At 71.5% G+C, this 26,530-nt stretch overlaps 2 protein-coding genes and 1 non-coding gene across 3 annotated transcripts; all 3 read right to left on the bottom strand.

Annotated features, from left to right (window-relative positions):
• Positions 1-252: 252 nt before the first annotated feature.
• Positions 253-9,130, bottom strand: MPV17 (mitochondrial inner membrane protein MPV17). Its single transcript, XM_054196152.1, has 7 exons — positions 9,011-9,130; positions 4,859-4,974; positions 3,913-4,005; positions 3,262-3,357; positions 1,230-1,262; positions 984-1,036; positions 253-907 (listed from the first exon to the last, which is right to left on the bottom strand). Exons 1-7 carry the CDS (start codon positions 9,081-9,083, stop codon positions 838-840), a joined length of 534 nt encoding a protein of 177 aa, XP_054052127.1. The 5' UTR covers positions 9,084-9,130; the 3' UTR covers positions 253-837.
• CAD (carbamoyl-phosphate synthetase 2, aspartate transcarbamylase, and dihydroorotase) lies at positions 9,103-25,864 on the bottom strand. Its single transcript, XM_054196505.1, is given in 47 exon segments — positions 9,103-9,252; positions 9,894-9,988; positions 10,083-10,184; positions 10,275-10,430; positions 10,576-10,701; positions 11,256-11,468; positions 11,560-11,634; positions 11,735-11,889; positions 11,979-12,023; positions 12,471-12,518; positions 12,645-12,786; positions 12,859-12,954; positions 13,054-13,194; positions 13,263-13,453; positions 13,541-13,742; positions 13,838-13,969; positions 14,053-14,217; positions 14,315-14,481; positions 14,666-14,747; positions 14,942-15,190; positions 15,271-15,375; positions 15,456-15,638; positions 15,710-15,877; positions 15,958-16,176; positions 16,262-16,444; positions 16,529-16,753; positions 16,903-17,001; positions 17,117-17,363; positions 17,438-17,688; positions 17,810-17,922; positions 18,002-18,135; positions 18,236-18,360; positions 18,770-18,958; positions 19,288-19,509; positions 19,602-19,835; positions 20,033-20,164; positions 20,248-20,393; positions 20,506-20,618; positions 20,696-20,881; positions 20,964-21,135; positions 21,566-21,707; positions 21,866-22,008; positions 22,217-22,346; positions 23,411-23,550; positions 23,796-23,859; positions 23,861-23,906; positions 25,770-25,864. Coding segments are annotated over 47 exon segments (6,891 nt in total). The 3' UTR covers positions 9,103-9,149.
• Positions 24,244-24,407, bottom strand: LOC128908000 (U1 spliceosomal RNA). The gene has a single exon (XR_008465815.1). It is a non-coding gene; the product is annotated as a U1 spliceosomal RNA (small nuclear RNA).
• Positions 25,865-26,530: the final 666 nt, after the last annotated feature.

Below are 26,530 nucleotides of genomic sequence, written 5' to 3'. Positions count from 1 at the left end.
GTGTGTGACACCAGCACCGCAGCCGCACACTCGGCTCCTCGGGGAGCAGCAGAGCGGAGCCGTCGCCCTGCCCCTGCCGCAAGGCCCCGCTCGCCTGCCTGCGGGCTGGGAGAGTGGCGCCGGGTCCCCACGCAGGGGACAGGACGGGTGCCAGCAGCTCCGCCAGCGCAGGAACGATCAGCCTGAAAGCCCCGATTCTGCACAGCCCCTGCCGTGGGATGGGCAGCCGCGAGCTCAAGCGTCACAAGAATCAAAAGGGAAAAATGCCATTTATTGGGTGCTCCAACTGTCCGCAGATGAGCTGGAGAGAAACCCGTTTTGGGGGTGAGCGCACCCAAACGGCGGCAGCGGGTGCTGCCGAGCTGCAGGCGTGGGGCGGGCAGGCAGCACCCAGCCCAGCGCTGAGCACAACCCACGGCGCCACCGGCACCCGCCGCTCTGGCTCCTCGCCCTGCCCGGGATCCACACCGGGGAAGGACAGAGCAACGCCGCCGCAGGAACACCCCCAGTGCGGGGCCACGGGCCGGGGAGAGGCGTGAGCACGGACGGAGAAGGGCGTCGAGGGGCAGAGCTGCCAGACCCGCAGCAGCCCCAAGCACCGTCCCATCTTGAGGTGGACCTGTCCCCGCCATCTCCTCCGCGTGTCCCTGGAGCAGCGACAGCCGTAGCTGCAGGTGATGAGGTCCCGCGAGGAGAGAGCGGGATGGGATGGCTGTTGTGGGACCCTGTGTGTCCCGTCCCCGCGCACAGCCACGGGCACCGGTTCCAGGGGCTGCGGAGACGGGGCAGAGGCAGGCAGCGCTCAGGCGGGGGGCTGGGAGGGCACGTGGCTTCCCCTCACATCCGATTTGCTTTCCAGGAGAGGTAGCAGTTCCAGACGATGGCAACGCACTGGACGACGGCCAGCCTGGGGACAGAGGGGACAGGGTCCACAGCCGCGGGCTCGGGGAGACGGGGAGCCGGGGCCGCGGCCGCGTTACTACCTGTGCTGCAGGGGCACGAAGTAGAAGTTTGCGATTTGCACTGGCGGCCAGATCTGGGTGGAGGAGGAGACAGCGGTGAAGGGGCCCTGCTGGCACCCCCATCCCCTGCCCACCTCTGCCCGGGCATCCCGGGTGTCCAACCGGGCTCGCGGCAGCCCCCGAGGTGCGGGACAGGGACAGGGGCGTAGAGGAGCCCAGCCAGGGGCACGGCCCCCGGGCCGGGGGGCGACAGACCCCAGCACTTACGCAGTAGTTGGTCAGCAGGGCGTCCGTGTAGTCCTGGGGGAGAAGGGAGGCCGTGAGTGCCCAGAGCCACCCGCTGACACCCAGCCGCCGCGCGTGCCCACCCCTGCCACGGCGAACAGCTGGCACCGGCACGGGGCTGCAGGCAGGGGCTGGGAGCACACAGAGGGACACTGTCCCCTGCCACGACGCCCCCAGTTCCACGCCTGCTCCAGCTGGGCAGGGGGTCCCCGCATCCCCTGCACCCGTCCCGGCGCCGTGCCCACGTGGGCCGAGCGCAGGGTGGCAGGGAGAGGGCGACCACAACTGCTCTGTCCCCACCAAGAGCCTTTCCTGCCACTGCCATGGCCCACGGTGCCATGGCCAGGCCACCGCAGGCTGCTCTGCCCACGAGGAGAGCAGGGGCAGGCGTGGGGCAGGCGTGGGGCAGGCTACCGCACTGAGAGGGCAGGAGGTGAGCCAGGGCACCTGCAGCAGCCTTGGGCTCCTCTCAGCAACGGCTGTGAGCCCCCGTCCAGCCCCACATCCCTCGAGCCTCCTCCCGGCCACCGCGGGGCAGGGACGGAGAGGGCACCGAGCCAGGGCAGCCTCCCCGGGAGCCCGACGCGCTGCCCCGTCTTCGTGCCGTGCCGCAGCCCTGCCTCACGGCAGCAGGACGAGTCCCTCATCCAGCCCGGCCGTGACTCAGCCGGGAGCCCGGCCTCCTCCCGGCGCTGGCCGGCAGCCCAGGACGTGGAGAGCGGGCGCAGGGTGATGGATGCTCTGCTGACGCTTCCTCCGCGTGGGGAGAGGCGGATGCGCCCCAAGCCAGGGGTGAAGGTGGCTGCCAGACGCTGCTGCCCAGCCCCCAGCCCATCACCCCCCAGGGCAGGGGCAGCTGCAGCTCGCGGGAATCACCCACCACCGCAATCACCCACCACCAGCATCAACCACCCACCACCACGCTCAGGCCCTGGCGGGTGTCCCTGGGGGAGGCAAGGCGAGACACGCGGCACGACTTGGTCAAGATGCCGCTGGGGTGGACGGGAGCGCTGGGGGTGCTGCCCGTGCCAAGGGCCAGCCTATGTCCCAAAACACCTCGTAGCCCCCCGGCTGCTGCTCTCGCAAAGCCAGGAAGAAGACGAGGTAACTCGGTCCTCCCCCAGGATTTGCTCCCTGCACCCCACGGCAGGACTGGGGGCAGGAACGGTCTCTGCCGGCGCATACCGGCAGCCCGGCAGGCAGCTGGCCGGTGCCCGGTGCGTGCACCCGTGCAGAGGAATCCGCTCTGGGCGATGGCACCCCAGGCAGAGCCCCAGCCCGGGGCAGCGGCCAACAGCCCGGTTGGGGCAACAGCCCCCGTGGACAGAGGGTCCGGGTGGGCTGGGCCCCGGGAGGGCCACCGCACGCAGCCCCGGTGGCCATCAGTGTGCGAGCGCCGGCGCTGCGCACCCCCGGGCAGCCACGCGACCACCCCAGTGCGCCTCATCTGTGGCGGGGGGTCACCTGCTCCCCGGTGACTCACCCTCTGGACACGCTGACTCAGCTTTTGCGCTGGTTTCCAGCAATCGCCGCTAATGGGAGCCATCTCGGTAATGGCTCTGGAGACGCAGCCAGGAGAGGGGCCGGAGGCGCGCAGGGAGCCGGAGGGCACCAGGCGGGACCCCAGCACTGTAGCACAGGGAGCAGCCCCGACACCAGCGCCCGCAGGATGGGCAGCGCCAGGCTCCCGATGCCCCCCGGGTCGTGGCAGCCCGCGCTGAGCCTGGCAGGACCAGGCAGAGCTGCCCCATGCCCCACAGCAGCGGGGCAGACGCCTCCCCACCCTGGCCGTGGGGCACCCACAGAGCCAGCTCCGCGCCTGGGGTGCCGGGGCACGACGGAGCTGCGGACAAGGCTGAGGACGGGAGCATGACGGCAGGGCTGGGGACACGCAGTCGGTGCTGGGAGGGGGCTGTGCCGGGGCACGGGAACGGGCACGACCACAAACGGGAGCAGCCGGTGGCGCCGGTGCACCGGGAGGGGCTGCCAAGGCAGCCGCGGAAGGAGCACGTACCTGCTGGATCTTGGACCAGTTCTCCTCCACCGACAGACCGTTCATGGCCCCCGTGATGGCGAGGAAGCAGCCGAGGAAACACGGCGCAAAGGCCCCCTGCGAGAGAGGAGTCGGAGCCCGATGCTGGGCAGCCCACGGCACCTGCACAGGGCGAGGGGGCCGCATGGCGGGGCTGGGGGTGCCGGCGTGCTGCTCCCCGGCACAGAGCCATACAGAGGGACAGGCACCGCCATGGGAGGGCCCAAGGCCAGGCCAAGGGGGGCCCCCCTGCGGCCCCGTCTGCCCCAGTCCCCCGCCACGGCGGGGCTGCTCCTGGCCGCAGGATGGGGGCAGGAGCCAGGGCAGCACCGGGGTCTCCGTCCCCAGGACCCCCCCTCCGCAGCGGGGACACCAGGGACGGCACTGCAGGGAGACGGCAGCTCTCAACAGCCTTGGGAGAGCTGCAACAAGGGTAAAGCATGGATCCCCACGGATCACCACAGCTTCCATGGCACAGCCGGCATCCCCGGGGAGCACCATCTCCTACTCAGCACCCGCGGCACCGAGCCGGGCTCCCAGAGCGGGATGGAAACCTGCCCACACATGGCCGTGCCACCGCCCCATCCTGCGGCACAAGCCCCACACGGGCACCCTCACCCGCGTGGCACCGACCTGGTCCAGGACCATCTTCTTCACGGCCACGACTTTCGTGGCCCCCGGGACGAGCTGATCCAGGATCTTGTACCATCCGCCCACGACGGGGCCCTGCGGGAGCCGGGTGGTGAGGGGCAGCGTCCCGTGGTGCCGGGACACGGGGCGGCAGGGCCAGGGGGGCTCTGGAGCTGGTTCCACAGCCCTGCCCTGGGACACCGGGATCGGGGCCTGTCCTGCCTCCCCTCCTGGGCCCCGCACCGCCATGGGGCAGCCTCCCGGCATGGGGGACGCAGGGACGGTGGCAGCCCCCAGCCCTGCCCCTCCTACAGCACCCTGCCGGGCAGCACCGCACCAGCGGGGCGGCTGCAGGGCTTCATGCCTGACACAGCGGGCAGGGCTCCGCGGCGGGGGGACCCCGTCTCTGCCAGAGCCACCCAGGGCCCCCCCTGCCCAGCACCCCCCGGCAGCCGATGGGTCGGGATCCGGCCCCGCCACGCACAGTGGAGCAAAGCAGGTCTGCACCCTCGGATGCAGAGTCACCCTTTGCCAGGTGAAATCTCCCGGGGGGCTGGCATCAGCAGCAGGCATGGCCACGGGTGCCCAGGCTGCACAGACAGAGGCTGCCAGCCCCCCCAGGGGTACCCGCAGCCGCAGCTGGGCGCAGGGACAGCGTGTTCCTCCTCCGGGGAACCCAGCTCTGCCTGGCGCTGCTGGAGGTAGCACCGGGACAGCCCAGCCCACACCTGCGCACCATGGTTTTGCCCTGCTGAAACACGCTAGCCCTCCATCCCATCCCCATCCCAATCCCCATCCCACCCCATCCTCACCCCCATCCCATCCCCATCTCCATCCCATTGCATCTCCATCCCAATCCCACCCCCATCCCCATCCCGTTCCCATCCCACCCCATCCTGCATGTGCTGCAGGGGCAGGGGCAGGCTGACCGCGGCACGCCAGTACTCACCACAAAACAGAAGCCAATGGCCATCATCTTCATGGTGCGGGAGCCCTGGTGTCCCTGCAGTCCCCGCCGCTCCACCAGCTGCTGGGCGATCACGTCGCCAGCTCCCATGAGGGCCCCTGCGACCAGCACGGCCCGCTCAGGCGGCCACGGTGGACCAGGGCACGGCGAGACCCCGCAGCACCCTGCCGACAGCCGGGCGCCCCTGCCCGAGCGGAGCCTCTGCCTGCCCGCGTCCCGCTGAGACGGCTCTGTCCCCGCTGTGTCCCTCCCGGCGTGGAGCTCGCCCTACGCCAAACCTACCCACACCCTCCCGCAGCAGCCAAGCGCCTCGGGATGCTCTTGGGACGATGCAGCACCTCTGGCGTAAGCAGTGCACGGCTGCGCTTCCTCCCTGCACCCCTGACACGGGGCTGATCCCTCGCCCGGGGTGCGCAGGGCTGTTGGGGCAGAGCCCACCCAGCTGCTGCTTCTCCCGAGGCTGGTGGTTCCCAAAATCCCTCCCTGAGCACCGTACAAACCCTGCCGCTACCATCCCCATCCTCATAACGCCGCGCTCGGCCCGTGCCGCTCCTGCCAGGCAGCCGGGATGGGAGGGCGAGTCTCACCGGGCCAGACCCAGCTCCTCGCCGCGGGCCAGCTGCTGGCACGGCCCCTCGCCTTGTTGCCATATCAGTGCGAGGGGCCGTCTGGTGCGCGCGTCCCCCGCGGGGCACGGCTCAGCTGGGCCCTTGGCAGCTCCCGCTCCATCCGACACCCTTGACCCCTTCGACGCAACTCAGCTGGCCCGGCGCTCCTTCCCCCGGCTCCCTGCCTATCCCCCCTGCTCCTCCCAGGACAGGTCCCCGGCAGGTCTCCAGCCCCGCTGTGACCCTGCTCTGTTCTTGGAAACCCTGAACCCAGCCAGCCCCCATCCCGGGCAGCAGCAGCCCCAGCATCCCCCCTCCTCCCGCCAGCCGGGACAGCTCGGAGGGTCTCCACGAGTGGCTCCTCACCATGGTGTGCCGAGGATGCTCAGGCTGGCAGAGCCCCGGCTGTGTCCCCAGCAGCACCTGGCCCCTGCCACCCGCTCCTTCCCTCCCTCCCGGGGGCATCGGTGTCTCTGCGACAGCCCCAGCAGCGCCGCGGGGAGCAGGTCCCAGACTCCTGCCGCCTCCCCGGTGCCTGCAGCTGGATCGTGCCTTCCTGAGGGCACCGACCCCAGCCGGCACGCACAAACAAGGGGACAGGCACAGGCTTGGGTCGGGTCCCCAGCCCCTCGCCCCAGCCACATGGATCACGGCCATAGTGTGGCCCCTGGGAGCCCACGGGCAGGGCCTGGACCCAGCCCAGCATGGCTACAATGGCCAGTGGAGCCTGGAGGTGACCCAGGAGGCCGGTCAGCAGCCAGGGCCCCAGCCAAGGCCAACTGGGCTGGAGGGGCCCCGGCAGGACTGCCCTGGTCTCTGCAGCCCCACGGAGCTGCCGTGCTCCTGGCAGCATCTCCTGCTGCCACGTCACCGGCTCCATCTCCCACCCTAGACCAGCACAGCCCCCGGGGGCTGAGGCTCTGCCCTGGGCCCCGACAGCCACCGCACCCCTCCACAATGGCAGAGCGGCCCCCGCCAGCGCATGGGCTGTGGCCGTGCAGGGGCAGGGGGTGCTGGCAGGCGAGGGACCCCGGGCCAGCATGGCAGGGCTGGTTGCCTGTTTCCCGCAGGCAGCCTTCCCCCCGGGCGCAGGCAGGCTCCCCCGCTCATTGACAAAGCGCAGCCGGCAGTGCCAGTGTTACTCACCCAGTGTCGAAGGCTCCGGGCGCAGTGCCCAGTGTGACCAAGCAGCACCGGGGCTGCCGGCGGGAGGGAGGAAAGACCTGTCTGTGCACCCCTGCCCGAGCCTGGCAGCGCGGCCGGGTCAAGCCCCTTGCAATGACTTCGCTCGCTCAGGCTGGCACCAGCGCTGCTCGCCACCCGCACTGTGCCTGCCTGGGGTGACACCGGCACGGTGCTGCCACAGCGCCAGCACTGGGCTGGAGCCCACGCCATGAACGCAGGGACCAGCCCTGAATGACCCTGCAGCTCTGCCGCCACTGCCGTGTCCTGCCCCAGGCTGGGAAGGGCAAGGGCTCGTGACCGCCCGAGCCACGGAGGGGCCAGTACCAAGCGGTGCTGTGGGCAGCCCCCGACCAGGCTGATCCTGAGAGCCAGGGAGGGCATGGCCGACCCCGCAGGCTGCTGCTCCCGGGGCCAGAGGACTTTGAAACGGGCCCAAGACTAATTAGGCCACACCGTCTGCGTCCCCCGCGGGCGAGCAGCTGGGGGCTGCACCGCCACCACAGGAGCGTGGGGCTGCTCTCAGCAGGTGGGGACAGCGAGGTCACTGCCGCAGGCACGTGCTGCTGCCTGCTATGCCCAGGCCCCGCTGGCATCCTGGACTGGGGCCTGGGATGCAGGAGGCAAAGCCCTGGCTCCCAGCGCCAGGCAGGACGGCCATTCAGCAGGCGAGCACAGTGGGACACGCCAGGCACAGCAAAGGGCCAGCAAAGCTCACTGGCCCTGCCCCGGCTGGATGCTCCGCTCTGCCTGGGGGAACGGCAGCACCGGGAGCAGGGCCGGAGGGCACAGGGCAGCCCGCCTCCTCTGCGGGGACCACGGCACGGTCAGTAGCGAGGGGCCGAGCCTTGCATGGGGCAGTTACTTGCTGAAGCTGGGAGGGGAGCAGGAAGGCTCAGCCTCCAGCAGGGCTGCTCCTGCCCCAGAGGAACAGCCATGGAACCATCACCACCTCGCACCGCAGCTGGGCCTGGGCACCCGCCGCAGGCAGGGAGACACCCAGGCACGAAGGCAAAGCCTCTTCTCGGCAGCAGGAACCACGTCCAGTGCCGGGTCGATCACCCGCACACCCCCAGGGGCATGGCCCCATGCCCAGGGGCTGCCAGGACCCCTGAGGAACCGGGGGGCTGTGCCTCAGCATGGCAGGGCCGGCTCCCAGGAGAAGCAGTGATGGCAGAGCCAGATCCCGGAGCCGTGGGCTGCACCAAAGCTGCTCCGGCCACGGGCCGGTCCTGGGCAGCGCTCCCAGCTCCGCCTGGGCCTCCCTCCAGGACGCGAGGAGTGGATGCTCAGCCCAGCATCGCACGGTGCAGAGGGTGCCAGGCAAGAGAATCCATCAAATCAGATAAAAATAACAGTGGGAACAGTGAGGTGGCCTGGCAGGACCCCAGCAGCAGGGGAACGTGCTGCCCCCCCTCGCGGGCAGCCAGGAGGAGGGCCAGCGGCTGCATGCTGAGCTGAGCCCCCCGGCCCCACGCTGGCTCCCTGGTGCAGCAGGGCCCCCCCAGACCCCACGGCGGTGCTTCCCCAGCGTCCTATGCTATGTGAGCAGCATGACTGGTGGGGCAGCGGTGGGGGCTGCAAGCAGGGGACACAGGGACACACCCGCTCCCAGCCAGCCCATGCCGCACAGAGCCCCGCACAGCTCTACGCACACGTGGCACGGGCAGGACTGGGGGGGAGGGCTCGGCCATGTGCTGGGCTGGCAGAGCCCTCAGGCAGAGGCTGCACCCCACTGAGCCCAGGTCCCAGCACCCAGCCCTGCCCAGGGGGAGCAGGGCTCCCCAAACAGCCTCCACCCGGGGTTTTGGGACAATTCCTCGAGCTGTGCCTCCTCACAGCCCCCGTTAGCCCTCCCGGCTCCAGCACAAGCCGCCGGCGCAGATCTCCTGAGCCCAGAGTGGGCCTTCACCCCGTAGGACGCATGGCGGGACCCTGCTCCCCGCTGGGCCTGGGGGACCAGCAGCACCTCCCCCACCCATGGACAGGCCCCTGAAGCACCGGGAACCCCCCCCGCCCTCCGGGGTGACAGAGCCCACAGCGGCAGGGCAAGGGGGACCGGTGTGATAGGGATGGGGGAGTAGCGGGATGGGGATGCGGGGGAGAAGGGGATGAAAGGGGAACGGGAAGGGGACGGGACAGGGGGCTGTGCCCCACGGGTGGCGACGGCGGAGGGGATGGGACACAGCGCGGCCGCTGCGGGGGCGGGGGGGGGGACACACGGCGCGGCCGCTGCGGGGGCGGGGGGGGGGGACACACGGCGTGGCTGCTGCGGGAGCAGGGGGGGCTCGGGGACACACGGCGCGGCCGCTGCGGGGGCGGGGGGCCGGGCGGCGGCCCTTACCGGCGGTGAGCGCCTGCGCAGCCCCGGGCCGCCGCGCCAGCAGCCGCCCGCAGCCCCTCCAGAGCGCCGCCATGTCCCGGCGGGCGCGGCGCGGTGACGGCGCGGTGACGCCACGTCGCGGGGCAGTGACGTTTATTGCTCAGAAGCGGCCCAGGACGGTGGCCAGCAGCGCCATCCGCATGTACATCCCGTTCTCCGCCTGCCGGAAGTACGCGGCGCGCGGGTCCGAGTCCACCTCCACGCTGCGGAAGTGACGTCAGGCGGGGGCGGGGGCACGGACACCACCACCACCACCGCCACCGCCCCCCCCGGGGATGAGGGACCCCCTCCGGGCACCACGGGCCCTGGCCCCCTTGAGCCCCCCCCACCCCCGGACACCACAGACACCCCCCCCCCAGCCCCACATCGCCCTGGGGCGCCCCCCCCCCCCGCCCCCAGCGCACCGCAGCCTTCGGCCCCCCCCATCCCCCTTGACCACCTCCCCGCCCCCAGCGCACCACAGACCCCATCATCCTTGAATCACCCCCCCGCCCCGCCGTGCACACCACAGACGCCCCCGGCCCGAGCCCTCCCCTCCACCACAGCCCACCCCCCCCCGGCACACCACAGAACCCCTCAACACCGCCCCCCCAGCACACTGCAGCCCCCATCCCCCTTGAAACCCCCCAGACCCCCCCCCCCCTCCTCCGAGGACACCACAGGCATCCCCTGAACCCCCCCAAGAGCCTCCCCCCCCCAGGACACCACAGACACACACACACACACACACACACACACACCCCCAGGACACCACAGGCATCCCCTGAACCCCCCCAGGAGCCTCCCCCCGCCCAGGACACCACAGACACCCCCACCCCAAATCCCCCAGCCCCCCCGTCCCCACCTGATCTCGTTGACGCGGGGCAGGGGGTGCATCACCACCATCTTCTCCTTGGCCCGGGTCATGATGTGGGGGGTGAGGATGAACTGCCCGAAGCACTGCGGGGTGGGACGACACAGCCCTGAGCCGCTGCCAGGGCGAGACCCAGGGTGTCCCCCCCCCCCCCGTCCCAGACCCCCCCCCCGCACTCACAGCCTCGTACTCCTCGGCCAGGCGGAACCGCTCCTTCTGGATGCGGGTCATGTAGAGCACGTCGGTGTCCGGCAGCGCCTCCTCGATGCTCCCAAACTCCTCCTGGTGTGTGTGTGGGGGGAACACCATCAGCGGGGCTGGGGAGACGCAGGGCCCTGACCCCCCCCCCCCCAACCCCGTCCCCATACCCACCTGCTTGATGCCCTTGGAGGCCACGAAGCTGGTGATGTCGGGGGGCATGCGGAGGCCGGGGGGGGTGACGTAGCGCAGGTTGACGCGGTACTGGGTGAGCAGGCGGGCCAGGGAGTGCACCGTGCGCCCGTGCTTCAGGTCGCCCACCATGGTGATCTGGGGGGAGCCCGGCAGGTCCGCTTCAGCCCGACCCAACGACCCTCCCCGGACCCAGGCAGGGCCCTTCAACCCCGCTGCACCGTGCTGGGGGTGGCCGCAGCCCCCCCCCCCATCGGCCCCAGCTCCCCCCCCCACGCCGTACCGTCATGCCGTTGACGGTGCCCAGCTCCTCGCGGATGGTGAAGATGTCCAGCAGCGCCTGCGTGGGGTGCTCCCCCACCCCGTCCCCCGCATTGATCACCGGCTTGCGGCAGTGCTTGGCGGCCAGCTGGCGGCACGGGCAGGGCTCAGCGCAGGGCAGGACGGCCCCCCCCCCAGCCCCACAGGGGGGACACGGCCCCCCCCCCAGCCCCACAGGGGGGACAGGGTAGGACCTGCCCCACCGGTGAACACAGCCCTGCCCCACAGTGCAGGTCACCCTCCCTGCCATGGGGCAGGACCCCCAACACCTTCAGGACTGGACGCAGCCCCCCCAGCCCCGTGGTGGGCCAGGGCATGACCTGCCCCACCGGTGAACACAGCCCTGCCCCACAGGGCAGATCACCATCCCTGCCATGGGGACCAGACCCCCGAACGCCTTCAGGGCTGGACATGGCCCCTCCAGCCCCACAGGGCAGGTCACCATCCCCACCCACGGGCGCTGGACCCCCAAACGCCTTCACGTATAGGTGCGGCCCCCCCCAGCCCCATGGGGACCAGGGTAGGACCTGCCTCACCAGGGAACACAGCCCTGGCCCCACAGCGCAAGTCACCATCCCCGCCATGGGGGCAGGACCCCCAACACCTTCAGGGCTGGATGCAGCCCTCCTGGCCCCCTCTCACCTCGACGGCGCCCGGCTGGGGGTGCCGCAGCACCAGCACGTCGGCGTAGCAGCACATGGTCTGCACGGAGTCGGCCAGCGACTCGCCCTTCTGCACCGAGGAGGTGGCCTCCGAGAAGGACAGGACGGAGCCACCCAGCCGGCTCATGGCTGCCGCGAAGGAGCTGCTGGTCCGCGTGCTCGCCTCGTAGAACATGGATGCCATCACCTTGCCCTGCGGGGGCCACGCTGTCACCTCGGGGAGCCCAGGGGCGCTCACGCCTGGCGCGGGGCTCCCATGGCCCCACTCGGGGTGGCCAACTCACCTTGAGGATATCCAGGCTCCGCTCCTTCTGCACCAGCATGCGCAGGGTGTGCGCCACGTTGAACAGATGCGACAACTGCGGGGAAGAGGGGGCTCAGCCGGGGCGCACGGGGCAACAGGAGGCACCGTGTCCCCCCGCGCTCATCCGGGTGCCCGCCGCCCCAGCACCCGGGCACCTGCTCCTTGGAGAAGTGCTGGACGGAGAGGACGTGCTGCCCGACGAGGGGGTGCAGCAGCGGGGAGGTCTGAAAGTGGGGTGCGCCCTGGGGGGACGCCTGGCGTGGGAAGGGGCCCGGAGGGTAGAAGTAGCCGTCCTGGATCACAGCGGGATCTGCGGCACCGAGAGCAGCCAGTCAGCCCATGGCCGGGTGGTCCCGCAGAGCCCAGCCCGGCCGTTGCGGGACCCCCGGGGGCACTCACCCGCCTCCACCGCCTTCCTGCCGGCCTTGTCCCGCGCGTCCTCGGCTGGGGTGGGAGAGGGGAGCAGCGGCGTTAAGAGGGTGCGGGCGGCTGCAGCGCGGCACAGCCCTGCTGGCACTCAGCAGCACCGAGTGAAAGCACCGCGGGAGCCGACGCCAGGGTGATGGCCGCCCAGAGACAGGGCGGGCTGAGCCCTGGCGTGGTGCCACGTCCATCTCCCCGCGCGCCCCGCAAAAACCCAATCGTACGCAACCCTAAATCACACTGGCAAGCGAGGGGTCCCCGAGGTGCCGCGCGGGCCAGGGCGGGAGGGGAGTGGGCTGGCGCGGCCATGCCCATGCTGTGGTGCCCAGCCCCAACACACAACAGGGCGGCGCAGTCAGCCCGGGGCCAGCGCGGCACCTGGGGGAGGGGATGCACTCATCGGCTGCAGTTAGTGCCATTAGTACGGCCGCGTTCATTGTCTGAGTGAGTCCCCCCCTCCAACATTACCGGTGCCTCGGGCGCCCGGGCGGTGCGCGGCTCCCAGCCTCCGGAATGCTGAACGGGACACAAGGGCCGGCGTCAGCGGGGCCGTGCAGCCGCGGCCCCAGACCCGGCCCTGGGGCGGCACACGATCGCTGCCCCGCCACCCACCGCACCGTGCCGCGCCGCACGCCCCCCTACCTGGCAGCCCCGGGTCGGAGGCGCGGTGGATGCGGGGCGGGAGGTGGAAGCGCCCCTCGCCCATGGGGCCAGGCCGGCGGGGGCTGGAGGCTCGGCCACGAAGCATCTCGCCGGCCGCCACATGCCGGGGCCGCTCGGGGGTCTGCAAGGAGAGGGCGAGCTGGAGCCGGGGTGGGGCAAGGACCCCCCATCCCAGCCCCGCGCACACCGGTACCTTCGCACTCTCCTTGACAGGGGCCGCGTGTGGTGGCAGCACAGCTCCCGAGGGCCATTTCTTCACATCCTGCCCGTAGCCGGGGGGCACCAGCACCTACAGCCATAGGGACAACGGCGTCAGTGATGGGGGGACGACGGCGTCAGTGATGGGGGGACCCCCAAGACGCAAGGGGAAGGGTACCTGTGGCCTTACCTGCCCGTCAATGTAGGCGACCTCCCCGCGCAGAACCACCCTCCGCACTGTCCCCTTCACCTTCATGCCCTCAAAGGGCGTCCATCGGGCCTTGGAGAAGGCCGTATGGCTGGGGATGATCCACTCGTGCTCCAGGTCCACCTGCGGGCAGAGCGGGTCAGGGGCAGCAGGGCCAGGGCCAGACCCGGGCCGGGGGGGCAGGGACCCACCTCCACGTAGGTGTCCTCCTGCGCCGGCAGCCCGAAGATCTTGCGGGGGTTCTCGTAGAGGCGCTGGATGATGTCCTCCACGGCGAGCCGCCCCTCGGAGACGGCCGTCAGCAGCAGCGGCAGCATCGTCTCCAGGCCGGGGTAGCCGGGGGGCGGCTCCTGCCCCTGCTTCTCCTCCAGCGTGTGGGGGGCTGCAGGACGGGGCCGGTCACTGCGGGACCTGTTGCCATCCCCTCCCCAAGCTCCCGCCCCGCAGCCGCCATCCCGCCAGGGCTCACCGTGGTCTGTGGCGAAGCAGTCGATGGTGTCCATGTTCTCCCAAAGTGCCTCCACGTCCTGGCGGGTGCCCAGCGCTGGCCGCACGGCCGCCCGGCCCTCCCCGAGGCGCCCCAGGTCGTCCTGGCTCAGGAAGAGGTGGTGCGGGGCCACCTCACATGTCACCGGGACCCCCTTCTGCTTGGCTGCCTTGATGAGGAGGATCTGGGGGAGTGGTTGAGGGGGGAGCGTGGTGAGGGGGGAGCCCAAACAGCCCCCATACCCCCGTCACCAGGGTCTGCGGTCCTGCCGCCGCTCACCTCCTCCCTGCGGGCCACGTGGCAGATGTGCACGGGGCGCTGGTAGAGCTGGGCCACCATCAGGACGGCGGCCACCGTCTGCCGCTCCGCGTGCGCCACGACGGGCAGGTGCCGCGGCCACTGCTCGAAGTGCTGGAGGAGGGAACAGGGCTGGTGGGCACCGGCACCGGGAGCTGGGTCCGGCCCCATGCCAGCCCCTGCCCGTGGTGGCCCACCTCCATCCACAGGGACACGTCGTCCATCCGCAGGCTGGAGAAGGTGTCGTTCAGGTACATCTTGAGCCCGGCAGCTGCCCCGGCCAAGGGCCCCAGCGAGCCGGCGTTCTCCGAGGAAGCCCCCAGGAAGAGGGCGAAGTCACAGCGAGCCCCAGCCTCGGCCAGCTGTGGGGGCAAGCAGCGGTGAGTGCCGGTGGCCAGCCCCACCGCAGCGCCCAGGGAGGGGACACGGGCATGGGGCCGGGCAGCAGCAGCCCCTCACCTTCTGCGCCAGGGCGAAGGAGGCGGCATCGGTGATGGCGGGGCTGGTGTTGGGCATGGCGCACACCATGGTGACACCGCCGGCCAGGGCTGCCGCTGTGCCAGACGCAAAGTCCTCCTTGTGGGTGCCGCCCGGCTCGCGGAGGTGGACGTGGACGTCGATCAGGCCTGGGGAGCGGGGCAGCGTCAGCACGGGCAGCCCCCGGCCGTGGGGGACGCGGGACGCCCCGGCAGCATGGGGAAACATCTCCTCTCCCCGCAGCACCCTCGGAGCCCCCACAGCCCAGCTCTGGGTACCACCGCGGCTGCGTTCTGCACCCTCGGGCCCCACCGTGGCCCCGGTCCCACCTACCGGGCAGGCGGATGAGTTTCTGGGACGTCATGCAGTCCACGTGTATCTTCAGCGGGGGGGCTGCCCCGATCTGCCCCAGCGCCTGGGGGAGAGCAGCCGTGAGAGCCAGGACCCGGCCAAGGGGGCTGGGGCTCAGCAACAGGGGCAGGAGGAGGACGTCTGCCTGAGCTGCACCCCAAAAACAACCCTCCCATGCTATCCACAACCGGACTTCCCTACTCCAACCCCCTCTTTGCTCCATCACCTGCGCCCGCGTCCCCTGGCCCCCCAGCCCACCTCCACGAAGAGCTTGGTGCACTTGATGTCGATGATGAGCGGCACGGAGTAGTCGACGGCCAGGCGCCGGGTGCGGTACCCCTTGGTGACAAAGGAGGAGAGGCGGCGGCCCCCCGAGTTGCGCATGGAGAGGTTGATGACCATCTCAAAGTGGTTCTCGGCAAGGTAGTCCAGGATGCTGCGCTGGGTCTCCCGGGCGCCGGCCTCGCTGCTGTCCGCCTCGTCAAAGTGCCAGTCCACGGCCATCACCTGCCAGCAGCGACACCCATCAGGGCCCCCGCCCCTCCCCGAGGGCAGCCCCGGCCCCCCCCCGGCCCCCCAGCCCTGACCTTGATGCCGTGCTCGGTGTAGAAGTCGGCGGTGCCGAGGCTGGCGTACAGCTTGTAGCCGAGGCTCTCCAGGGTCCGCACCGTGGGCAGCAGCTCACTCTTGTTCTGCAACGACCCCGGGGACGGTTAGAGGAGGAGGGGGACACCCCGGCCCCCGCCGCAGCCCCCACCCCAGCCCCACGCACCTTGTAGCTGCCGATGGTCAGCAGGATGTTCTTCTTGGGGATCTTGAAGCCGGTGCTGAGCATGGCCTTCAGGTACGCCTCGCAGCGGTTCTCCCCGAAGCAGGCCACCTCGCCCGTGCTGGTCATCTCCACGCCCAGCACCACGTCGGCGCCCGCCAGGCGCGAGAAGGAGAACTGGGGCACCTGGGGGGCAGGGGGGGCTCAGGGGCTGCCCAGCCATGTGCCCTGGCCCGGCCCCCGCGTCCCCCGCTCACCTTGACGCCGACGATGCCCGTGCCCGTCATCAGCCCCACGGGCTCCACGTCCTCGCCCATGATCACCTGGCTGGCCAGAGCCACCAGGTCCACCCCGAGGGTCTTGGAGACGAAGGGGAAGGAGCGGGAGACGCGGACGTTGCACTCGATCACCTTCAGCTGGTCATCCTGGGGGAGAGGGGACGGTATGAGGCTCGCGTGGGGCCGCAGGGCATCCTCCCGCATGGTGCGGCTCCCCAGTGAGGTACCTTGGCGATGAGCTGCAGGTTGAAGGGGCCGGTGACCTGCAGCTCCTGCCCGACGGCGTGGACAATGGCCTTGATGCGCTCCAGCGTCTTGGGGGTGATGTCCTGGGGGGGTGTCACCAGTGTGGCGTCGCCCGAGTGCACCCCAGCGTTCTCCACATGCTCTGAGATGGCGATGGCCACCACCACGCCATCGCAGGCCACCGCGTCCACATCGATCTCCTGTGAGCAGGAACACGGTCACAGCCCAGCGCCGGGGCGGGGGGACCATGGGGAGTAGGGAGCCGGAGCAGCCTCCGGGATGGACCTTGGCCTCCTGGATGAACTTGGAGATGACGACGGGCTGCTCCTTGGACACAGCCACGGCGTTGCTCAGGAACTTCTCCAGGTCGCTGTCTGAGTAGGCCACGTTCATGGCAGCACCGCTCAGCACGTAGGAGGGTCGCACGACGCAGGGGTACCCCACCTTGCAGCAGAAGTGCTTGGCCGACTGCGGGAGAGATGGCACCCTCAGGGGACGTGCTGAGGGATGGCATCCCCCAGGGCAGCCCCGTCACCCTCATTGGCCCCCCACCTCCATGTCGGAGAGCTCCTTCCAGAGGGGCTGGCTGATGCCGATGGAGTCCAGCAGGCGGGAGAACTTGAAGCGGTTCTCTGCCGAGTCGATGGCCTCCGGGGAGGTGCCGAGGATGCGGCACTGCTGCCGGTGCAGGGCCATGGCGATGTTGTTGGGTAGCTGCCCGCCCATAGACAGGATCACGCCCTCGGGGTTCTCCAGCTCATAGATGTCCATCACCACCTGCAACACCGCGCGGGGCAGGGGATGGCTGGGACGGGGGCCACGGGGGCCACGGCAGCCCTCATCCTGCCCCAGCCCCATGGCCGGCAGGGCCCGGGGCAACCCCCAGCCCAGCCCCAAGGCAGCCAGGAGCCCCCAGCCCCGCTCACCTCAAAGGAGATCTCATCGAAGTAGAGGCGGTCACACATGTCGTAGTCGGTGCTCACCGTCTCGGGGTTGTAGTTCACCATGATCGTCTTGAAGCCCATCTGCAAGGGGAGAGGGATGAGGCGAGGCCAAGGGACGCCCCGCTCCTCCCCAGCCCCCTCTGACCAGCGACCCCCCCCACCCACCGACCCCACGGGGGTCCAGGGCCCGGCTGACCTTACGGAGCTCCTGGATGCAGCCGACGGCGCACCAGTCGAACTCCACGCTGCTGCCGATGCGGTAGACACCGGAGCCGATGACCATGACGTGGGGCTCACGGAAAGCCAGGTCGTGCTCGGTGCCGTTGTAGGTCAGGTACAGGTAGTTGGTTTGGGCCGGCCACTCTGCCGCCACCGTGTCGATCTGCTTCACCACCGGCAGAATCTTCAGGTCACGCCGCATCTTCCGCACGGCCAGCTCGGTGCTGGGAGGGGCAGGGTGAGCACCAGGACGTGGTGGATGGGGGGACAGAGCGGGGCCGCCCCCTCCCCACATTACCTGAGCACGGCCAGGGCCACCTGCTTGTCGGAGAAGCCCAGCTCCTTGGCCCGCTTGAGCACGGCGGGCGGCATAGTGCTCTGCTCCTCGCGGTAGGACTCCAGCAGCACCGCGTGGTCCGTGATGTTCTTCATCTTGTGCAGGAACCAGCGGTCGATCTTGGTCAGCTCGTAGAGCCGCTCGATGGAGTAGCCAGCCCGCAGCGCGGCCGCCAGCACGAAGATCCGCTTGTCCGTCGGCGTCTCCAGCTCCTGCCACGCCGGGGGGGTGAGCAGGGCTGGGAGGCGGGGGCAGGCGGCTGCCTCCTCCCCAGGACTGCGCTGGCAGCATGGCCCCAGACCCCTCCATGCCGTCCCAAGCCCCAGCACTCACCACGTCCGAGACTGGCTTCACAGTGTGGTCAAAGCCCACGCAGTTCTCGTCCACCATCCTCAGCGCCTTCTGGAAAGCCTCCTCGAAGTTCCTCCCGATGGCCATGACCTCGCCTGGGGACAGGGCTGTCAGCGGCCGGACCCTGCGCCCACCGCGCTGCCCGCCTGTGCTGCCTGCCCGCCCCACGCTCACCCACGCTCTTCATGGAGCTGCCGATCTTGGTGCTGACGCGCAGGAACTTGCTGAGGTCCCAGCGCGGGATCTTCACCACGCAGTAGTCCAGGCTGGGCTCGAAGTTGGCCGTGGTGGAGTTGGTGACGGAGTTCCTGAGCAGGGGACGGGGGTCAGCGTCCAGGGCTGTGCCACCAGGGGGGCACAAGGCCGGCTGGAGCAGCGCCCCGTCCCACGCCGCAGCAGTGCCATTACCTGAGGAGGGGCAGGGGGATGCCCAGGGCCAGCTTGGCAGCCACATAGGCCAGGGGGTAGCCGGTGGCCTTGCTGGCCAGAGCCGAGCTGCGGGAGAGCCGGGCGTTCACCTCGATGATGTAGTACTGCGGGCAGCAGGCGGGCAGCGTGAGCGGGTGCCGCAGGATGCAGACCCCGCAGCATGAAGCCGGGTGCCAGCGGCACGGCTCCCTGCTGCCCAGCAGGCACCAAAGGGCCGCTCGTGCTCGGAGGGCACGAATAGCCGTGGGGACCGAACGCCAGGGTAGCCGGGCTGGGGAAGGGCAGCCATCGCTGCCGGCCACGGCAGGAGGGAGCCAGGCAGAGGCCACCCAAGGACCGGGCACGGCTCCGGCAGGGAGCGAGACCCAGCGCCCCGCTGCGCTCACGGGGCCGGCCGAGCTGCTGGCACGGCAAGACCCGCCGGTGCCCGGGGACGGCAGCCCCACAGGACAGCACAGGGCAGGACCCCGACCCAGGTCCCGAGGCCGGGGGGCCCTTGGGGGCCACACTCACCTGCTCCGACTTGGGGTTCAGGGCAAACTGGATGTTGCACTCGCCCACGATGCCCAGGTGCCGCACCACCTTGACGGCCGTGCGCCGCAGCATGAAGTACTCGGTGTCGTTGAGGGTCTGGCTGGGGGCCACCACGATGGACTCGCCCGTGTGGATCCCCAGCGGGTCCAGGTTCTCCATGTTGCACACCTGGCAGCGGGGAGAGGGGGTGTCACCGTGGGCTGGGGGGGTCCCAACTGCCCCCTGTGCTGCCCTGAACGCGTCCCTCCCAGCTCCCACCGCCCCCTCCCCTGCCCCGGGGACCGATGGGGCTCGACAACGAGCCCCTGGCGCAGCCCAGGCGCTGCAGCCCCCCCCGAGCATGGGGGGTGCGAGGGGTCTGGCTCAAGGGGCACAGCCGCCGGAATGGGCTGGGTATCCCTCCCCGGGGCCGGGGTCCACCGGGAGCCCCCCAGCACCCACTCCTCCATCAATCCCCGCCCAGCAGAGGCCTGGGGGGGGTCTCTCCCATCCTGTACCGTGACACAGTTGTCGTAGGCGTCCCGCACCACCTCGTACTCGATCTCCTTCCAGCCCTTCAGGGACTTGTCCACCAGGACCTGGGAGGTGTGGGTGAAGGCCTGGCTCACCAGTGCCACCAGTTCCTCCCGGTTGTTGGCAAAGCCGGAGCCCAGCCCCCCCAGGGCATAGGCAGAGCGCACCAGCACCGGGTACCCCAACCGCTCGGCCGCCGCCAGCGCCTGCGGAGAGCAACAGGGTCACGACGGAAAGAGTGGGGGGGGGACACAGCACCCTGCCCGCCCCCCAACCCTGCCCCGTCCCACCCCCGGACCTGCTCCAGGGAGGCGGCCGCCTCGCTGGGCGCCACGTGCTCCCCGATCTCCTCCATCTTCTCCACGAAGACCTTGCGATCCTCCGTCATCTCGACGGAGGCGACGGGGGTGCCCAGCACCCGCACGCGGTACCGCTCCAGCACGCCCGCCTTGGTGAGCTCCACGCCGCAGTTCAGGGCCGTCTGCCCCCCGAAGGTCAGCAGCACCCCGTCGGGGCGCTCGTTACGGATCACCTGGGGATGGCGGGGGGAGGGCACAGGGCGGTGGGGCAGGGACCCACGGCAGCCCCGCGCCCTCCGGCTGCCACCGTGCCTGTGCTGCCCGCTCAAGCGCCTCCCCACCACCCCCCAGACCCCCGAGCAGCCCCCAGCCGCGCCGTCCCTGCGCCCCCCACGCCGCCCCCTCCCCACCAGCACCCCGGGGTGCTCACCTGGGTGACGTAGTCAGGGGTGATGGGGAGGAAGTAGACCTTGTCCGCCAGCCCCTTGGAGGTCTGCACCGTGGCGATGTTGGGGTTGATCAGCACCGTCTGGATGTTCTCCTCCTTCAGCGCTTTGATGGCCTTACGGGGAGCAGGGCGGTCACGGATGGTGGCCCCAGGCCCCCACCGTCCCCCCCATCCCGTACCCCTGGGTGGGCGCTCACCTGCGACCCCGAGTAGTCGAACTCTCCCGCCTGCCCGATGGAGAGGCCGCCGGAGCCCAGGATCAGCACCTTGCGGGGCCGCGCCGCATCCCGGCCCCCCGACGGCGCCTCGGCGTAGGTCAGCCAGTCCCGCAGGCGCTCCCGCACTGTCGGGGGGAGGGGGACGGGACACGCTGGGACCCCCGTGCACAGCCCCGGCACCACCGTCCTGCCCATGGTCCCCCAGGGTCCGGCCGCCCCCCTCCCGCCCCAACCCACCCGTGCGGGCGCCGCCGTCTCCGCTACGCAGGTCCCGTGCCGCCTCCACGAAGATGTCGAAGAGCCCCTCCAGGTCAGTGGGGCCGGCGCGGTGCTCGGGGTGAAACTGGACACTGCAGGGGGGGGTGTCAGGCAGGGCACAGCCCTGTGCCCCCCCTGACACCCCCACCATCCACGGCCCCGCACCCACCTGAAGAAGGGCTTGTGCTCGTGGACGACGCCCTCGTTGGAGCCGTCGTTGGCGTTGGTGAAGAGCGGGGCCCAGCCGGGGGGCAGGCTGCCCGCCTCCACCGCGAAGCCGTGGTTCTGCGCCGTGATGAAGCAGCGCCGCGTGTCCTCGTGCAGGCACGGCTGGTTGTGACCCCGGTTCCCGTACCTGGGCGGTGGGGACGGGCGTCAGGCAGCCCCGGGACCCCACGGTGACACCCCCCCACCACCGCACCGGACCCCCCACTCACTTCATCTTGTAGGTGTGGGCGCCGAGGGCCAGGGAGAGCAGCTGGTGGCCCAGGCAGATGCCGAAGACGGGCTTGGGCTGGGGGGCGTCCAGCACCCGGCGCAGGCTGGACACTGTCTCCCGGCAGAGCTGCGGGTCCCCGGGGCCATTGCTGATGAACAGCCCATCAAAGTCTGCGCCGAGAGAGCAGCAGGGTCACAGCGGGGCCCCCTGAGCCCCCAGGGTCCCCGGCTACCAGCAACAAGGCACCCTGAGCCCACAGCCCCCCCAACGCCCCAGCACCAACCTCCCTGACCCCACAACCCCCCGCCCAGTGGCAGCAAGGCCCCCCCAGTCCCACAGCCCCCCATGGCCCCTGATGCCACAGCCCAGAGCTGCCTTCCCATCACAGCAAGGCACCCCAAAAGCCCATGCTCCCCCCCCACATCCCTGCAGCGCCCCACCGAGGGCCCTGAGCCCCCAGGAAGGACGACATCAAGGCTCCCTGACGCCATGGTGCGGACCAGGACGTGGTTCCCCGCTGCCCCCAGCACCATCCCAGGAGACAGCCCCTGCTCCAGGCCCCGTCCCACACCCCTCGGCCCCCGGCTGCTGCCCCCCCACCTGCGGTGTCCAGCGGATGGTCCCAGGGCACCACAGTGACGGCCGCCCCCCGCTCGCACAGGCACCGCACCTGGTTGTACTTGAGGCCGCAGTCGATGGCCGTGATGCGCAGCGACCCGCCGGGGTTGAAGAGTTGGGGGCTCTGCGGGAGGGGTGAGTGTGGATCGCCCCAGCGCCCCCAGGCAGCAGCCCCCGCCCCAGCAGGGACCTCCGCAGCCCCCCCCCAGCCCCCCGGCCATCCCCACACATGCCCAAAACCCCCTCTGCCACCCCCTGACCCCCAGCCGTCCCCAGCCCCACCTTCAGCGACACCTCCTGCACCAGGTGCCGCTTGTTGGGGTCCTCAAAGGAGAGGCTTTTCTCAGGGGTCCCGTCCGGCACCAGCTTCCCCAGCAGCGTCCCCTTCTCACGGATCTTCTTCGTTAGGGCCCGAGTATCCACTCCTGGGGAGGCGCCGTGAGACAAAACCCCCACGGCCCCGGCCCCCCCCCAGCACGACCTCGTGCCCCACCAACACCATCCCGCCCCAACCGCCAGCACCGGGTCGACCCCGTGGGGAAGCAAATCCCACCGCAGAGACAGGTCTGGTCCAGAACCGATTGTCCCCCGGCCCCCAGCCCCACAGCCACCCCACACCCTTCCCGGTCCCACCTTCCAGCCCAGGGATGTTGTGCTCCTTGAGCCACTGGTCGAGGGAGCGGGACGCGCTCCAGTGGCTGGGGGTCTCCGAGCACTCGCCCACCACCAGCCCGGCCACGTGGATCTTGCTGGACTCGAACCACTGGGGAAAAGGGAGTGAGTACAGCCGGGCACGGGGCCACCAGCACGGGACAAGCCCTGTGTGCCCCGCGGGGGCCTGGCCGTCCCCATGGGACACGGCAGCATGGCTGCAGCCCAGGGCTGGAGGAGCCCCGTGGGGCAGGGACCCCATCCCCGGCCCACAGCACAGGACCAGCCCCGCTCGGCGTGCGGGTCTGTCGCCGCCCCCCACCTTGTCCCACACGCGGCCCTGGGAGGCTGTGGCTTGGTCCAGCCGAGCCCGTGGCTCCGGGAGCCCCAGGACGGGGTGTCCAAGCCCCCAACGCTGCTGGACTGCAGCCCCCCTGCCCAGGGGCCAGCACGGCCCGCACCGTGGGACCCCTCCGCTCAGCACGGACCGGCACGCGGGAAAGCACCGCTCCCTCCGGTCCCCAGCCTCGCCGGGAACCCCAAACGCACCAGCGTGTCCGGTCAGCCGTGGGGGCTCCGGTTCGGGGGAGCGAGGCCCGTGGGGCCGCAGCAGGGACCCACGGCACCCCCCAGCCCGGAGAGGGCCGATGGCAGCGAGCGCGGGGACGGGGGCTCCGGGCCACCAACGCGGGATGGGGTGGTGGGCAGGACGGGCCCCAGGGTCAGCGTGAGGAGGCCCCGCACGGCGCAGCGGGGATGGACTCTGCCCTGGGGGCAGGGGCCGAGAGGGGTCTGGGGCCTCGAGCGGGGGCTGCTCTGCCATCCCCGGGGGGGGGCTGGGACCCCCGCCCTGCAACGCAGCCCCGTCAGGGACAGACGCGCCACCGGGGCGCCCCCATCCCAGTGCTCGGGGGTCCCATCGCCCCCCGCCCCGGTCCCCCCCCAGGTCCACGTCGGGCTGGAGCACGCCGGGCCCGGCGGCATCGGGGCCAAACCTCCGCCTGCCGCCACCCCGCCCCGGCACCCTGCGCATCCCGCCCTGGCACCTGGGGCCGTCCCGCCCTGGCACCCTGCGCCGGTGGCCGGTGGCCAGGTGGCTCGGGCAGCTCCAGGCGCCGCGGTGTCACTGCCACCGGGACACGCCGCCCCCGCCGCCCCCCGTCCCCGCGCTCTCACCCTGCTGAGGCCGAAGGGGTCGGCCTCGTCCCGCGGCACCCCGTAGTTGCCGACCAGGGGGTAGGTGAGCACCAGGATCTGCGCCTTGTAGGAGGGGTCGGTGAGGGCCTCGGGGTAGCCCACCATGCCCGTCTGGAACACTGCGAGCGGGAGAGGGGCCGGGTCGGCGGGGACGGAGCAGCCCGGCCGCCCCCCGTCCCGGCGGAGGCACCGGAGTCCCCGGCACAGCCGACCCCCTCCCCCAGCGCCCCGCGCCGGCCCCGCTCCTGCCCCACGGCCAGTGCGTGCGGGGGATGTGGGGGGCGACCGGTGCCGATGCCGTGCTCGGGCCGACCCCCAACATCCGCCGCCGTCCCGGAGCCGCTCCCGCTCCGGCCGCACTCACCGACTTCCCCGGCGGCGGCGGCCCCGGCGGCCCCGAAGGCGCGGCCGCGCAGCACCGACCCGTCCCTGCAGCACCAAGCGGCCCATGGCGGCCCCACGTGCGCTCCGGCGGCTCCGCGGCGGCGGCGGCCCGGCCAAGCGCGTGCAGCGCGGCGGCAGCGGCGGCGGGAGGATCCGGGGCGGGGCCGGGGCGGGCCGGCCCCCGGGGCGGGGCGGGGCGGGCACAGCACCTGGTGAAGGGGCCGTCTGGGGCGCCGCAGGGCAGCGGGAACCGCAGCGTTCCGGGGCTCGGGGGGATGGCGGAGCGCGGCCGGGAGAGGGACGGGCGCTGAATTCGAGCCCCCCGGCGCAGCAGGGAAGTAGGACGGCGCCGGGGATGGCGGGTAACGCCAGCACCATGTCTCAAGTCGGAAAAGCACAACTGAGCTCTGCTTTTGTCACGATTCTGTCAGGGGAGAGCGCGAACGCAGTCCCCCACTACCACAAATTATGCAGTCGAGTTTCCCGCATTTGGGGAAATCGCAGGGGTCAGCACACCCGGAGTGCAGGGGATGAGCCTCGCCCTGGGAAAACCACCTGCCTGATCATGGTGTCTCCCCTGCCAGGTAAGTATGACTCCAACCCACGCACAACACCCCCCGCACCACGCCGCACGCACACACACCGCACGACGACAACCCCCGCGACACCCCATGCCCCCCCGAACCACGCCGCGTCTCGCGCCCACAACCTCGGCCCGGGCCTCACCCGCGCAGCGCCCGCCTTCCCCCGCGGGCGGCGGCGGCGCGGCGGGAACGGCTCCCGTCGTGCGTGGCGGCGGGATCTCATCTGCATGGACACGCCCTCTTTCAGCAAGGCCCCGCCCCGCCCGCCCTCGCTGTCAACGGTTCGATCCCCGCTCCCGCCGGCTCGCGGCAAACGCGCAGCCGCTGCCCGGCCCCGCCGCGCCCGCAGAGCCCGCACCGCGAGGGGCCGGCGGCGGAGCCCGCGCTGCCGGGACGGGGGGGAACCAGCGGCACCGCCCCGGGTCGGCACCGGGGGAAACGTCCACCCCTCGGGTCCCCGGCATGGCCCTGGGGAGACAGCGCGGGACGGCATGGCTGTGTCCCCCCAACGACACACGGACACGTCCCCGCTCCCCCCAGGGAGAGCGGCTCTTCCTCTTTCCTCCCCGGGGAGGACGCTACACTCCAGGGGCCTCTGTGCCTCTCCCAGCCGTTGCTCCATCCCCGTGTTCACGGGGTGGGTGACAACACAGCAGAGCTGCGGCCGAGCCACCGGGCTGATGGCCACACCGTGACGTGTCTGTGTGTCTCGGGACACGGCTGACCGTGCGCCGGCTCAACCGGGATGGAGTCACCGCCCAGCACAGCAGCCCCGGCAGTGCCACGCTCTGCCTGTCCCCACGCCCACACTGTGGCGGCTGCACCGGAGCGTTCTCTGTGTCCTCGGGGCGTGTCAGGGTAAGGGGGCGGTAGTTCAGCTGTAAGGGACCTCCAGGAACCATCTGGTCCCACCGCCCGACCCCTTCAGGGCAGACCCCACGCTAACGCACATCATTAAGGGCATCGCCCAAATGCCTCTCCAGCTCTGCCCCGCTCGGGGCATCGACCACCTCTCCAGAAGCCCGTGCCAGGGTCTGACCACCCTCTCGGTACAGAGATGCCTCGTCGTGTCCAGCCTGAGCCTCCCTGGGCGCAGCTTTGAGCCGTTCCCAGGCGCCCTGTCCCCGGGTGCCAGGAGAAGAGCTCGGCACCTCCCTCTCCACGTCCCTCCTCAGGGGGCTGCAGGGAGCCATGAGGTGGCCCCTCGGCCCCCTTCTCTCCAGCCCCGAGCCCTCGGCCGCCCCCAGAGGACGGGCCTCCCAGCCCCTCGCCAGCTACAGAAAAACTGCACCCACCGCCGTCCCGTCACCCCCGGGGGGGACCTTATTGTCGGCGACCAAACCAGTGAGACGGGACTGTCCCTTTGTGACCCGTGTTGGCCGTCCCTGGTGGTGGCATCTGTCTCTAACTGCCCGCCAACAGCTCCCAGGCGGATCTTTGCCATTTTCCCGGAGCTGAGGACCATTTCGGGTCCCTGTGGCCAGTTCAGCCGCGCCGACGCGCCGAGCCCTTCCCGGGCACAGACGGGCCCCTCCCGCCGGCTCCCGGGGCTCTCGCCACCGGGACTCATGGCCACCGGCGCCACGGCCGGGACTTCCCCGACGCGCTCGCGCCGGCTGCCGCGGGAGGGGGCGGGGGGGCTGCGGTGCCGCCGTTCCAGGGTCCGGCCGCGGGGAGACGAGCCCCGGTACCACCGAGCCGCGGCGCCCGCAGGCCGGAGCGGTCTCGGTCCGTGCCGGTGCGGGCGGGCCCGGGGCAGCGCCCCCGGCAGCAGCGCGGCGGGGCCGGAGACGCTCCGGGCGCGGGGTGTCGCTGCCCGGGACCTACCGGCCGCGCGCCGGGAGGGGGCGGGGCCTCCGTCCAGCCTGGCCCCGCCCCGCCCGCAGAGCAGCTCCGACGGGATGGGGCGGGGCCTTTCCGGAGGGGGCGTGTCCATGCAGATGAGATCCCGCCGCCACGCACGACGGGAGCCGTTCCCGCCGCGCCGCCGCCGCCCGCGGGGGAAGGCGGGCGCTGCGCGGGTCAGGCCCGGGCCGAGGTTGTGGGCGCGAGACGCGGCGTGGTTCGGGGGGGCACGGGGTGTCGCGGGGGTTGTCGTCGTGCGGTGTGTGTGCGTGCGGCGTGGTGCGGG

Source organism: Rissa tridactyla, chromosome 3, assembly GCF_028500815.1.
Source record: "Rissa tridactyla isolate bRisTri1 chromosome 3, bRisTri1.patW.cur.20221130, whole genome shotgun sequence".
NCBI classification, from domain to species: Eukaryota; Metazoa; Chordata; class Aves; order Charadriiformes; family Laridae; genus Rissa; species Rissa tridactyla.
Note: the sequence above shows the minus strand (reverse complement) of the source record. Positions and strands in the feature narration are given on the sequence as shown.